The sequence below is a fragment of the Fusarium redolens genome (genome assembly GCF_020744475.1).
Source record: "Fusarium redolens strain MPI-CAGE-AT-0023 chromosome Unknown BKA55scaffold_10, whole genome shotgun sequence".
NCBI classification, from domain to species: Eukaryota; Fungi; Ascomycota; class Sordariomycetes; order Hypocreales; family Nectriaceae; genus Fusarium; species Fusarium redolens.
This window is the reverse complement of record NW_025763673.1, coordinates 282,084-296,580: the sequence shown is the minus strand read 5'-3', so window position 1 is coordinate 296,580 and position 14,497 is coordinate 282,084. Positions and strand designations below refer to the sequence as shown.

General features: G+C 48.8%; 3 protein-coding genes across 3 annotated transcripts; 2 read left to right on the top strand and 1 right to left on the bottom strand.

Moving 5' to 3' along the window:
- Positions 1 to 3,853: 3,853 nt before the first annotated feature.
- Positions 3,854 to 4,483, bottom strand: BKA55DRAFT_595007 (uncharacterized protein; the record flags this gene model as incomplete). Its single annotated transcript, XM_046195740.1, has 2 exons — positions 3,854 to 3,928; positions 4,088 to 4,483. The coding sequence occupies 2 exons, from the start codon at positions 4,481 to 4,483 to the stop codon at positions 3,854 to 3,856; spliced, it is 471 nt and encodes a 156-aa protein (XP_046047894.1).
- A 2,577-nt stretch (positions 4,484 to 7,060) lies between these two features.
- BKA55DRAFT_701902 (uncharacterized protein) lies at positions 7,061 to 7,970 on the top strand (the record flags this gene model as incomplete). Its single annotated transcript, XM_046200607.1, has 2 exons — positions 7,061 to 7,111; positions 7,174 to 7,970. 2 exons carry the CDS (start codon positions 7,061 to 7,063, stop codon positions 7,642 to 7,644), a joined length of 522 nt encoding a protein of 173 aa, XP_046047893.1. The 3' UTR covers positions 7,645 to 7,970.
- A 1,843-nt stretch (positions 7,971 to 9,813) lies between these two features.
- On the top strand, positions 9,814 to 14,495 carry BKA55DRAFT_701897 (ABC-2 type transporter-domain-containing protein; the record flags this gene model as incomplete). Its single annotated transcript, XM_046200606.1, has 4 exons — positions 9,814 to 10,366; positions 10,420 to 10,812; positions 10,874 to 13,527; positions 13,587 to 14,495. The coding sequence occupies 4 exons, from the start codon at positions 9,814 to 9,816 to the stop codon at positions 14,364 to 14,366; spliced, it is 4,380 nt and encodes a 1,459-aa protein (XP_046047892.1). The 3' UTR covers positions 14,367 to 14,495.
- Positions 14,496 to 14,497: the final 2 nt, after the last annotated feature.

Genomic DNA, 14,497 nt, shown 5'->3' with positions numbered 1-14,497 from the left:
TGACCTTTGGACATCAAGGCATCGCCATGCCATGCTAGCAGTGTGTGCCCAATGGGCTGATTATAACTACGCGCTTCGAAAGGCGCTCTTAGGACTGCCAGAATGTCCATTCAGTCATAGTGGTGAGGCCCAGGCAGCCTTGATTGTGGAAGTCCTAGGCAACTTCGATATATTGAGAGTAGGCTACCACACAGGGGACAATGCAACTTCAAATAATACGTGTTTGGAGGCACTATCAGAGAAATTGAAGGCAGAGCTCCAGGTATGCTTGTCCCCTAGCTAGTTGGATCCTATCTGACATAGAGTGGATCGATTTCAACCCTAAGAGGCGTCGAATCCGGTGCATTGGTCATATCATTAACCTCTCCTTGCAATCCTTCCTTCTTGCTCGATCTAAGGAGGCTCTCACAGCAGCCCTCAATGCTACTATTAGCGATGAGAGTGTGGATATGGTCGACCACTTTGCCGCCACACTAGCAGAAACCATATCACAACAGGAAGAGCCTGTGCTGCAAGGTAAAAGGCCCAAATCGACAGCTAATGCCAGTCAGAAGACTAGCATTGATGAGGACTATACTGGGTGGCAAGGCATTCCAGCTCTCCAGAAGCTCCATAACCTTGCTGTCTGGCTTCGTAGCTCATCACTCCACAGTGATAGCTGGCGTGATGCTGTCGGCCTCAGCCTTGGGATTGATAATGCCACACGATAGTCCTCCTGGTATAAAGTGATCGACAATGCCATTAGGAAGAAAGTTCAGATCAATCAGTTTCTACTTGAGCATGACAGAGAGCTTGAAGATACTGTTCTAAGTGGTTCTGATTGGGATTTGCTGGCCAAAACCCATGCATTCCTTGAGCCCTTTGCATCAGCAACGCTATATGCCGAGGGAAAATGCTCTTCTGTCTCCCAGTCCCTCTTTCTGATGAATGCTCTACTCTTCCACTATGAGAGTGCAAAGGTTCAGCACTCGCAGCCTGGCTCAATGGATACTCGGATGCTCCATGCCATTGAGATGGGCTGGTTCGTCTTAGACAAATACTATACTATGACTGAAGATGTCCCGGTCTATGCTGCCGCCTTACTACTTGATCCTTCTAAGCGACCAGCATATATTCAGCAAAATGGGCCTCGAGACTGGCATGAGGCAGCTATTGCTGGTGCTCGGGATATCTGGATGACAGAGTATCAAGGACTTGCCATCTCAAAGGAACCAGAATGTCGTCCTGCACCGCTACCCTCGAAGAAGGATGGTCAGTTATCGTTTCTTTTCAGGTCAATTGAGGTGAAGCAGAAGGCTATTTCTACCGATTCAGACAATCTGGATTCCTTTATCAACGCTTTACCTCTTGAAATCGACTGTCCTCTTGAGTGGTGGTCTCGTCTTGAGCAACGGGCACAGTATCCACGGCTCAGTCGGATGGCTATCGATATCCTTTCCATCCCATCTGAATCAGCTGAGCCAGAGAGAGCATTCTCAGGTGCTCGACGTACTGCTTCGTGGGACCGGCTTCGAATCACTTGCAAGAATCTTGAGAAGGTGGAATGTATCGGCAACTAGCTACGAGAAGGACTAATTGTCCCCTCCCGAGAGGGTGGATTGGGTCTAGTATGCAATCCACTGGCTGGAGATGATGGGGCACCTATGGATGTAGGTCTACAAGATGACTAGAATGCTATAGACGAAGATATAGAGCCATGGCACCTTATTCTACCCGTTTGGTCGTTGCACGTGACCTTATTGTTGTACAACTGTTGTAAAGTTGTACAACACTACCTCACAACATACAACAATTGTACAACAATACGCATCTATGGGACCACAAACTCGAAATTGGACTTCATTCATCGAAACTGTCACTGCTGACGGCCGCGCTTTAGTTCCTGGCATAATCTTCAAGGGGAAGGAACTGCAGAAACAATGGTTCCTTGACGAGTTCAAGCAGATAGCAGACTGGTATTACATAACTTCGCCCAACGGGTGGACTGATGACCACATAGGCATTGAATGGCTTGAAAGAGTTTATCTGCCCCAGACAACACCTTCTGACGAGTCAGACGCGAGACTGATCATTTTAGATGGTCATGGAAGCCATGCAACAGTATGTTCTCTATCTTTCCCACCTCAAGATCAGTGCTGAGTGATGGAAGGATGAATGGATGGCCACGTGCTTTTTGAACAACGTTTATTGCTGCTATCTACCAGCACACTGCTCTCATGGACTCCAGCCACTGGACAATGGAGTATTTAATGCGTCGAAGGCTGCATATCGACGAGAGTTGGAAAAGTTCGCTTCGTTGACTGATTCCGCTCCGATGGACAAGGTCAATTTCATCAGGGCCTACGCCAAGGCTCGCCGAGTTGGAATGACCAAGAAGAACATACTGTCTGGCTGGAGGGTCACTGGAAACTGGCCAATTTCACGTGCGAAAGCGTTACGGCACCCTGAAATCCAACAAGATAGGCCAAACGGCAGCCCAAGAGTGACTCCTGAACCTGGGCCGTATCTTGGCTCGGACGATACGCCACAGACGAGCCGTCAAATTCGTGATCTTGGGCTGAACAAAACACCAAAGACGCGGAGACGGTATAACGTGATAGCCAAGGGCTTTGAAGCTCACCAGCAGACAGTAGCGGCGCATACGCAGAGGATTGCCAGCCTAGAGGAAGAATTGGCTGGGCTGAAAAGAGGGAAGAAGAGGAAGGCGGTGGCGGTGCCGAATCCTAACAAACGTTTTATGACTCTTGAAGAGACTCTAGCTGGTAAAGAGTCCATACCAGAAGGGGCGACTCGTTATACGCCTGTCGGGATGGAATTTGTCTCTTCAAGCGAGCAGGAGTCAGAATCGGAGGCTGGCTCTGTCATCGAAGTCAGAGAGGAAAACATACCCCACCAACCCACCAGGCGGTCGCGGCGGGTGGTGAAAAAAACCAGAGTACAATAGATAAATCTACTTATAACTCATTAAATGAATGATTTTATGCATTTCTGTCAATTTGGTCAAATTCTGTGTAAGTGAAGTTGGTGAGTTTTGGTGGAGGTTTTTTTATTTTGCCTGGCGAATGAAGGGTGATGGCGAAAGAGGGGTTGTGGATGGTATCGGTTGCCCACGCTTATCATGTAACGTGTTTGATAAGCGAGTGTCACAACCCATTTTTCACCTTAAAAGCTATTTTTTAAATAATTCTTAAAAATTTAAATTAAGCTTAAAATAGCGAAGATTTAAATAACTTATATATAAGTCCTAAGGTAAGCTATATTAATTTTCCTAGATTTTTAAAAAAATCCTATATAGCTATAAACTTTAAAGTCTATTTATACTGTAAAATACATTGTATTCTAAGGCTTTCTATATAAACTAAAATACTTAAAAATCTTTTAAAAATACTTTTTAATAATATTAACTATACTATTTTAAGAAAAAGTTTTATTTAATTTTTAGCTAATTTATTTAAGCTTTAGAATGCTGTAGGGTAAGCTATTATTAGCTGCACAGTATGCTGTGACACACTCGCTTATCCGCGACACTTGTTGAACAGGTGCTGGGGTCTCACGTGCAAGCAGGGATACTTTAAGATTGCAACCGAAATGGTAAAACCTCTTAAGGGGCAGAATTCAACATAACACAACATGAATATACCAATCTGGATCAATGGACCGAATACACGTAATGTCTGACAACACTCGCTTAACAAACACGTTACGTTAATAGAAAATCATTACAAATTAATTAAAATATCTTCGTCTGCATCACTTTATATGTCTAGAAAGACAGGAATAAAAAAAATCGTTTTATACCGCATGCTACTCGCTTTTGATATAACTGAGATGCAAAGATGAGGTTATGTATAACCTAGATTGGGAAACCTGTTTCGCCATACGAAGTAATGACGAACTCATCCTGACCGCCCCCGCGTTCGATAAACACCTGAACAACGCTAGCTAACACACAGTCTAGCTTATTCTTCGAGATGCGGACCGAATCAAAGCATGGCTCGCTCGTCCCAAGCTCCTCTGTCATCTCAATGATCTTCCGCACAAATACATGAAACTGCATTAACATCAGAAGACACTGAAAACCAAATACTTCGTCTACTCGCAACTTCACTTTCAACACAGGGATGCCTCCCACGTTTTTCTCCTCCTGTCCAGTCAAGAACCCCCATGGTTTCGGTACCAAAGACTCGTATACACTCATCCGTCGCGTCTGCGCCTCTTCATTCGTCTCCTTCTCGTCGACTAACGTGACTGAAGCTCTTGCCCGTTCGAGCCGTAATATTCCACAAACATCTTTGACGAACTGCTCCGCAGAGAAGCGGACTTGGAAGAGAAATGACAGAGGTGGAAAACAAAGCCAGTCTCTGAGCTGGCCCGTAAGTTGATCACGACATTGCCCAGCAATCTCAACCGCCTCAAGCGGCAATACAAGAATGTCTGATAACCTTGACCCAACTCGGCCCAACTGTTGCTGTCTGTTCTCCATGAGGGATTAACCCTCACTCGTTCGAGTACCACCCGTGGATAAGCAAGACTCGAAGTCCCGTCTCGATCAACGGAGTTAAGATAGGCTCCTTCGTCGTTCGACTGCGGTCGTTGCACTGCCGTTTGCTTTTAGTAAAATAGATGCATGGTCGTTCGGTCACTAACTCTTTCCTTCGGATATGACCTCCCACACAAGTACTCGGGTAGGGCCTAGAGACCGGCCCCCCTAACTTGATTCACCCGCAAGCTCCGTGCCTCAAGCACGGGGGGTACGGTGACCAGGCAAAGGGTCGGTTGACAAGGGAAATAAAGGTACCTATATTTCTATAGGTTATGGTATGAAATTAGAAGTATATTATTTCTCCAATTTTAAAGAGAAATTTAGATAAAAGTCACATGACTTTTGCAATTAAAGATACCTTTAATAGTAAGATTAGGCTTAAGAAAAAGAGGTACCTTTAATTTTCCTTATCAACCGACCCTTTGCCTAGTCACCCTACCTCCCGTGCTTAAGGCACGGTCACTGGTGACTGACGGAAAGCAAGGGAGGTCGGTCTCTAGACCTTACCAAGTAGTCCCACTCGGCCAAATAATACACAAATCCCAATAGTAAGGAAAATTGGGTATAGGGTACGCCAGTATAGAACCTTTTCCTTTAGACACATCACGATCCATCGCTCATCGTGTGATCATGTAGGCTCCCCTGGCTGTAGGACGTCCTGTAAAGTTTGAACCCGCCCCTCAAAATGAAATGGTGTTGGCTGCTGCGTTGGCCAATAAAAGCATTACGGAGGCTCCGTAGGCCCAGGGTTAAGGTTTGTCGCCGATGAGGTGGTGCCTGAGACATAAATGCCATTGGTTTAAGCTATCTCATCGGCAGGTTTTCAAGTAGCGGGGTTCCCCAATCGAATACTTCAAGCCAGCCAGCGGCAAATAATTCGAATATTGCCCGCAACGAAAACGATGACGAGTCTGATGGGGACATGACGCTGATATGGGATGATCAAAATTGGGGTCTTTAGAACTGCCAGTCTGAAATAAGGCAGACCCTCGGACTCAGTCCATTTTAATTGCTATTACAAATACCCTTCAACGTGCGGTAAGCCTCAAGTAGGTAACTGCTCTATCGTTAGACCAATTTTGGAAACATCTAATCATAAGAAGGTTCTTACTTTTAAATCTGATACTACACGAATTTGCCACCGCGGTGAAAAAGTCATGCATGCTAAGGTACCTGCTGATTTGAGTTTTATCACTGGAGACTTATTGCAGTCGCAGAGGTTCGTCCCCCCCCTCGCCGTCGCAGACCACCGATTCTCCTTCCCTATCATTTCCACTTTGAAAATCCAGCAAATATTTAATCAAAAATATCTTCACCCAATTCCACCAGATCCCATATTTTCAGATATCTGGTAAAGGATGCAAGTGGTCTCTTGATTTGCTATTATAACTAGCAATTCTTCCTAAGATCAAGATGGCTTCTTTTACGTCCGATACTATCTGCCCAGCCGACCTCTATTAATTCTTGAACCAGCTGTGAGGAGTAGGTAACTACAACATCAAGCAGCTTTCCCCAGCGATCCTAGAGAAAGAAGTATTACTACTAGACTCACGACAGCGCGCCAACAGCCCCGACGTTAGCATTCAAAGATGTCCTAGTGTTAATCTACGCACCACGTCGCACACGCCGAAGAAGCGGTTAACTAAGAAGATAGCTTATCCCTTTGACTGGCACAACCCTGCGCTGAGGTCAAAATGGGTTAGTATACCAATCAAGATTCTCAAAGCAGCTAATACAGAAGCAGCTTGTACTATCACTGAGAACAAATCCCTATAATCGTTATATAGCCAATTAGGGCAGCCTATTTCTAAGGCTATACTATAATAGAAGTAGACCGGTTACAGGAGAGTGACTCTTCTAGATCGCGATAGCCTCATCATAGCTTTTGTAGCCTCCTTGTACGTGGGGTCGAGTGGAGCGCGGTACAGGCCGCAGGATTGTGCCAGTCAAAGGGATAAGAAGCCGCCTTCCTCAGGAGCACTGAAACTGTTGAACAGCAGGGTGGCCGCAAGGTGCAGCATGTGACCTATCGGCCATCTGTCAGCGAGGCTAGGCCTGTTTAGGAAAGCATCATAAGCAGACCCCTCTCTGAGGAAGGGTGGGGACACAGTTCCAAAATACGCATACCATTAAGGACATCAAGGCGTACGCGATCCGTTCAACAGTTATCAACCGTAGGTCCCAATCAAGGTGCACGGTTATAAGGTGTGTAATGTCATGAAGGTTTAGAAAGGCAGGGGTGGCGTGCACGGACGAAAAGTTTATATTTCAATAAATTACCGTCTGTCCTTGGTACAGTAGGGTGTGGGCTTAGAGATGCGAAGTGTGCATGTAAGATCGGACGGCTCCTCTGTGTCCATAAAACGTCCTGACCTCTGGACTTCTATCAGCACCTACCTCCCTCTCTTCCCATCCATCGTTATTTAATTCCAGTCCAGACCGGCGCTGTTATCCTCGTCGAATACCCAGTATCACTCACTCAGCAACTACGTTGTCTAACATTACAGCCACGACACAATGAAGTGCTCCGCCACTACTATCCTTGCCACCCTGGCCGCCTACACTCAGGTAGGTTTTCTTCGATTTCCTTCAAGCATACGCAGCGATTAATCAACAACCTATAGGCCCAGTCTCTCTCTCTCTCTCTCCTCTCCGAGGGTGACGTTCCTTCCATTGTCGGCGAGGCCACCAGCCGTGCTGGTGACATCGCCTCCAACGTCTCCACCCGGGTTGAGGATCTCTCTACCCGAGCTGGCGACCTCTCTTCCCGCATCAACTCCATTACTGACACCGACTCCGCCTCCGCCGATGCTACGGAGACCGCTACCGGCACTGAAACCGAGTCCAAGGCCGTTGACACCAGCGACCTTGCCAGGGCCTCCAGCGCCGTCGAGGACCGCCTGGCCTCTCTCAGCTCGGATCTTGCGGACGCCGCCGGCACCGCTAGCCAGGCTATTCAGTCCAAGATCGACCAGGCTACCTCTGAGCTCGGCGCTATCGCCAGCAGCGCTACTGCGACTGACAACATCGGTGCTATGCCTACTGCAGCCGTCGCCATGGGGGCCCTCATGGGTGGTGCCGCTGTCTTCGCCAACATGTAAAGCGGCTGCTTGTACAACACCATCCATGTCAGTTAACGAAGCAAAACGGTCAACTATTTTATGAAATACCGGGTGGAGTGCCCGTCTACTTGGACCAGCCAATCATTTTGGATCATGCAATGTGGCGGGACTCAGTATTGAATCAGCCAGGGCCGCACATCGTCCGCTAGGATGGGGATGGGGCGAGTTGAAATTAACATATGGGGAAATAACGAGGGGGATTTTTGCCTTATTGTCAATGAAAAGAACATACATTGGCACTGTAATATTGTATCTTTTATTACAAAGATACAATCTTCCACTCTGGGCTATGGGCTCAATGCAATGGGCGGCGTATATTGACATACCTAGTTAGGCTTGCTAAGCGGCCCAATGATATATGATCTGATTCCTGAGCTGTCCCGTCATAAGCCTCGGCTCTGTACTTCGTCCTACATGATCCCTCTCGTCACGATCGGACATTCCCATGTTGACTAGGCATTGATAAGACGTAATTGCTGCTCTACTTGCGGTATAGCAACTATATCTTGGAACTTCTAAAACACCTGGGCCATAATATATGCCAGGCACACTGGGCCTAATATCGCCGCAAAAATCCTCGACGTAATTGAATCGTATCAGATCCAAGACAAGATTGGCTATTTCACGCTTGACGCGAAAAACAATGATACCGCTATGGAGATTATTGGTGGAGAGCTCGGCTTCGTTGGGGCCCGCAGGCGAGGGCGCTGTTTTGGGCATACTTTGAACCTCTCCGCCAAAGCCGTTCTATTTGGGCACGATGTTGACGCTTTTGAGCGGCGGATATCAGGGACAGAGCCTCTTACCGAAGCAGAACATTTGATTTGGCGCAAGAAGGGGCCGGCAGGCAAACTGCACAATCTTGTGGTAGCTATCCGCAGATCTGACTTGTTGGCTGGCATGCTTCGCAACAATCAACGGGAAGCCTTCAACAAGTCAACTAACCCAAAACTCAACGCCAGAAAGCCATTGGATGTTATTTTGGACAACGATACGAGATGGCTGTCACAGTTGTACATGATACGACCAGCTCTACTACTTCGCGACTATATCGAGCGACTCATTGCCCACCATCGAATCGACTTCGAACAGCAGAACAAGGCCATGAGGGGCGGTCCTAAGGAATCACTCACATTGCCCTTTATTTGCCAGCTAGACAACCAGCTATCCGACAAGGACTGGGAGGTGGTCGAAATATTTGCGCAAATCCCAAATCCTTAACCCTAGGTCTAACCCTACTGTACCAATTACCACTGGTAATGGGCAGTCTGTCGAGCCCTCCTGACCGGCAAATAATGGCGACACTGAGGGATGACAACAGATATGGCCTTATCCATTCTGATATTTCGAGCGACCTGTGTTAGGATACCGGGATAAAACGCGCGACTCATTCTAAATGAGACTACTTAGGGGACCAACGGGGATGGGGCTGGGCACGTATCACAGTGAGGTGGCTGGGTACAGCGGCTTCAGTGAACCCGACGGCACTAGGGAGTCTAGACTGCGGAAATCGTCAGTATACATTGAATTGGATCTTACTTTAATATCGCTAGCTTTTACGCACGCTTCATGGAGCCCTGTTTGGGCTGACCGCGATGAAGGAACACATCATCATCATGAGTCACGGTCGTCAGGAATATACCAAGCCACGTTGTTACTAAAGCTGGCAAACAATAGTGTTGCTTCCTTCCTGTGGCCTGCTTGGGGTTATCATCGAGCGAAAGCTGTACCTTAGACTGACAGCTCTCCATGTGTCCTGGTGAAGGAAAACTGGCCTTCCTTTCGAGGGGGAGGGGGGTGGGAGCTGCCCCAACCCCCAGTCTCGGGGTGTGTTGAAGATATGTATGCTTAGTTGGAGTATTGCCAAATACTTAATACATTAAAGGCATGAAATTCTCACTACTTGCAGTAGATTCCCCCCAGCCAGTTCTTCACACGCCAATGATTCCAATTGATTCACCTCCTGTCCCTGAACCAAAAGATTACCGGAAATTCTGCGCAGGTTTTTTCAGGGTGCTCAAGCGTCTCTCACACACCTACACTGACGATATTCACCCACTCATAGTGGTACAGTGAAAAACCTAAGCCAACATGGACCAGTCTCGAAATCCTTCGTCCTCTGCCGTAAAACATTGCGAGGATGAGAACATGAGTGAGCTTGGTCAGGCGGGCTCCCTTTGTACATCGACTTTCCGAGATCCTGTAAAGAGTCTTCGTCCTAAAGTTATCGACACTGTTGATACAATTTCCGAAACACAGCCAATTCAGGGCGTCGGGAGACCCCAGGACGCCGTCTTGTTGAAACTGGGCATCTTCGACCAAACCGTAGATCCATCTAGTCCATCTTTCGATTTCGAGAGATGGTCCCACATACTTGTCAACTTGAGGAACCAACTAGGTCTTCCAACGCCACCACGTTCCGGCTTTGCCTTCAGGAAGTTGACCGTCCACGGTAGCGGCCCGGCCGTCGAGCAGCAAGACACTGTCTGGACGCTGCTAACCTCGCTAATTAATTTCAGGGCTTGGTTTCGACCAAAACACAGCAAAATTATTCTACAGGACCTTGATGGGGTCGTGCAAAAAGGAGAGCTCCTTCTTGTGGTAGGGCGCCCTGGAAGCGGCTGCACAACCTTCTTGAAAACCATCACAGGTGAAATGCGTAGCTTGGAGCTTGACTCAGCATCAGTTCTACATTATACAGGTGCGTCAAAGACAAAAACCAGGGGCGCAGGAGCACTAACCAGAGAAACCTAGGCATCCCTCACAGAATCATGGCTCGACACTTTAAAGGCGAACTCATCTACAATCAGGAAGTAGACGAACACCTCCCGTACCTGACAGTTGGACAGACGCTAGAGTTCGCCACAGCCATGCCCACGCCACGGGCTCGTCTTCCACATATAACCCGAAAAGATCGGATGAAGCATGTGGTGGAAGTCATGCTATCAGTATTTGGCCTGTCGCACACTCGCAACACAATTGTAGGAAACGATTATGTGCGAGGCGTCTCAGGTGGTGAACGGAAGAGGGTCTCGATTGCTGAGACTGCTCTCAAAGCTGCTATATCCGCATGGGATAATTCTACCCGCGGCCTTGATGCTGAGTCCGCCCTACATTTTGTTTGTCGGCTACGCACGCTTTCCGACTGTGAGACCTATTGCCCCTTCACATAGTCAGAAGGAAAACTAAAATACTAACGTCCACACAGTAACCCAATCTGCAAACGCGGCCGCGATATACCAATCTTCCCAAGCCATAGTAGATCTCTTTGACAAGATCTTAGTACTGTACGAAGGGCGGGGAATCTTCTTCGGCCATGCTGCGTCAGCCTCACAGTACTTTGAACGGATGGGCTGGCAACGTCATGCAAGGCAAACATCAGGAGACTTCCTGACTGCAATCACCAACCCAGCGCAGAGAATAGCGAAGGAAGGGCACGAAAATCTTGTGCCAAGAACGCCTGAAGAATTCGAAGGATATTGGCATGGATCGCCAGAGTATGCTTCTATTCTGGAAGAGGTTGAGCAGTATCAAAAGGATTTCAGCTCAAAATGGGAGGCAACCCAGAGAGAATTCGAGTCGACCCGCCATAAGCTCAAGGCGAGGGGGATGTTGCGCAGAGCTACACAGACAGTGTCGTTTCTAATGCAGACCGCGCTTTGCGCTAGAAGAGCGACCCAGCAGCTTTGGAATGACAAAGCCTCGACCCTTACGACGCTGATTGGAGAAATCGTTATTGCACTTGTGGTGGGATCAGTCTTCTACGGCACTCCAGAAACTTCTAACGCCTTCTTTTCCTACGGATCTGTTCTCTTCTTCTCAGTACTTCTTAATGTCCTGATGTCCATAACAGACACTCACAACCTATACAAGGGACGTTCAGTTGTCCGCAAGCAAGCGTCGTATGGCTTCTACCGCCCGTCGGCAGAGGCGCTTGCGAGCGTTCTCGTTGACATTCCTGTCAAACTCGTGGTTGGGACATGTTTCAACATCATCCTGTACTTCCTATCTGGTCTCGCGACGACGGCTTCTCAGTTCTTTATTTTCTTCCTTTTCGTCTTTGTGACGACTCTGGCGATGTCTATGGTGTTCCGCACCATCGCCGCAGCAACTGGGACCCTCCCCCAGGCCATGGCAATTTCTGGCTTCCTCGTTCTTGCACTGGTCACATACACCGGCTTTGTCCTCCCTGGCCCATATATGCATCCCTGGTTCAAATGGATCTCGTATATCAACCCACTATCTTATGCCTTCGAGGCATTGCTCGTTAACCAAGCACATGGGTCTAACTATCCCTGTTCTAATTTGGTGCCTCCTTACCCGAACCTGACAGGCGACACGTTCATTTGCCCGGCCCCTGGGTCTGTGGCCGGGGAGACTTTTGTGAATGGGGACGCCTGGTTCGAGACGAGCTACGACTATAGCTACTCCCACTTATGGCGCAACCTCGGCATCATCCTCGGATTCTTGTTCTTCTTCCTGTTCACGTATCTGCTGGCATCGGAACTTAATGTGAATTCCTCCACTGGCCCGGATGTCCTTGTCTTCTTGCGTGGCCGCCTCCCCAGCACCATGGCACAAACCGACTTGAAGCTCAAGGGTAGAGTCGACGCCGAGCGGGCGCCGGTGGTCAGCAGCGCACCGCTTGGGGGGGACGTGAACGAAGCGACTTCAATGCAAGTAGATCGGGAAACGTTCTCATGGAGGAAGGTGAGCCTCGACGTCATGATTAAGGGTCATTCGAGACGGCTGCTGGATAATGCGTGCGGTTGGGTGAAACCGGGCTCTCTAACCGCCTTGATGGGCGTGTCAGGGGCCGGAAAAACGACGCTTTTGAACGCGCTAGCCCAGAGAACGCCTTCCGGTGTCATACAAGGCGAGTTTTACGTGGACGGGAGGCCCCTCCCCGCGTCGTTCAAGAGCGACGTTGGCTATGTCCAGCAACAGGATGTGCACCTAGAAACGTCTACTGTACGTGAGGCCTTACGGTTCTCGGCAATGCTAAGGCAGCCCATCGACGTACCAAAGAGCGAGAAGCTTGCCTCCGTGGAGGAAATTATACATCTTCTTAACATGGACGATTTTGCCGATGCCGTCGTCGGGTTGCCTGGCAAAGGGCTCAACGTCGAGCAGCGCAAGCGACTCAGTATTGGCGTCGAGCTTGCTGGCAAGCCAGCCCTGCTCCTGTTTCTCGACGAACCTACTTCCGGACTCGATAGTCAGTCATCCGAGGCGATCCTGGCTCTACTCCGGAAGTTGGCGGCAGGGGGGTTGAGCATACTGTGCACCATCCACCAGCCGAGCGCGATGCTGTTCCAGCGGTTCGATCGACTGCTGCTGATGGCACGGGGCGGAAAGGTCGCTTACTTTGGGGACATTGGAGAAAACTCGGAGACTGTGCTTCGATACTTCGGTGACCGTGGACCGAGGAGATGCGCGGATGCAGAGAACCCAGCGGAGTATCTGCTGGATGTTATAGGCAATACAACCACCGCAAAGCTCGACTGGCCTTGCTTCTGGGATGGATCCGCAGAGGCCAAGGAAGTGTTAACTGAGCTGGAACGCATGACAAAATCTTTCTCTGCGCGGAGCCAAGGAAACGGAAGCGATGTGGTCCAAGCTAGACAGCGTGGCGCCTACTCAGTGTCTCTGTTGTCGCAGATACCGAGTGTCTGTGTTCGTGTCTTCCAGCAATATTGGCGATCACCAACGTACAGCGCGAGCAAATTCATGTTGGGAGTTGCAGGCTCATTACTAATTGGTTTCTCCTTCTTCCAGCCCGGCCAATCCATCCTGGGCGTCCAGAACGCCATCTTCTCTATCCTTATGGTTTGCGCAATGTTTAGCAGCCTGGTTCAACAGGTAAGAGAGCAGTGGTACTATGCTAAGGAAAGTAATGTGTGGCTGACAAGGCACTATAGATCATGCCAAAATTCATCGTTCAGCGAACACTCTACGAAGTCCGTGAGCGACACTCGAACATGTACTCTTGGTCAGTTTTGATCCTCGCCAACATCCTTGCTGAGATACCATACCACATCGTCCTAGGCATCATAACCTTTGCAATCTTCAACTACACGGTTTTTGGCATTCGGTCATCTGAAGACCAAGGACTAGTTTTACTGTTCTTTGTCTACTTCTACATCCTTGCTGGCACGTTCGCACATATGGTGGTTGCACCCTTGCCAGACGCAACGACAGCCGGCAGGGTGGTGACGATCCTGTTCTGGATGATGATCTTATTTGCCGGCGTGTTCCAGACCCCAATAGCTCTGCCAGGCTTCTGGATTTTCATGTACCGCGTCTCGCCGATGACGTATCTTGTTGGCGGTGTCGCTGTCTCGGGACTTTCAGGGAACCCAATCGTTTGTTCACATGCCGAGCTTGCCGTCTTCCAGCCTCCAACCGGTGAGACTTGTGGGGCATATATGCAGCCATATCTTGAGCAATCTGCTCCGGGAACGCTGCTCAACCCGGATGCCACCGCTAGCTGCTCCTATTGTCCTCTAGGATATGCCGATCAGGTCTTGGCTCGCTCGGGTATGTACTATGACGAAAGATGGAGGGACTGGGGGCTCGGTTTTATTTACATAGCCTTTAATATCGCCGCTGTATTTGCATTCTATTACTTGTTTAGATTAAGAGCCTGGGGCCAGTGGATTGAAAAGTTCGTCGAAACAAGACGACAAAAGACTGTATGAAATGCCGGCACTTAGATAGTTATGGCGATGTGGTTATGTAGGTGAGAAATTGGCCTTCAAGCAAGCCTGGCATCGCATGTACATCAGATTGGGAGCCACTACAGGTGATAACAGCTATAGTAGGGGGAAAC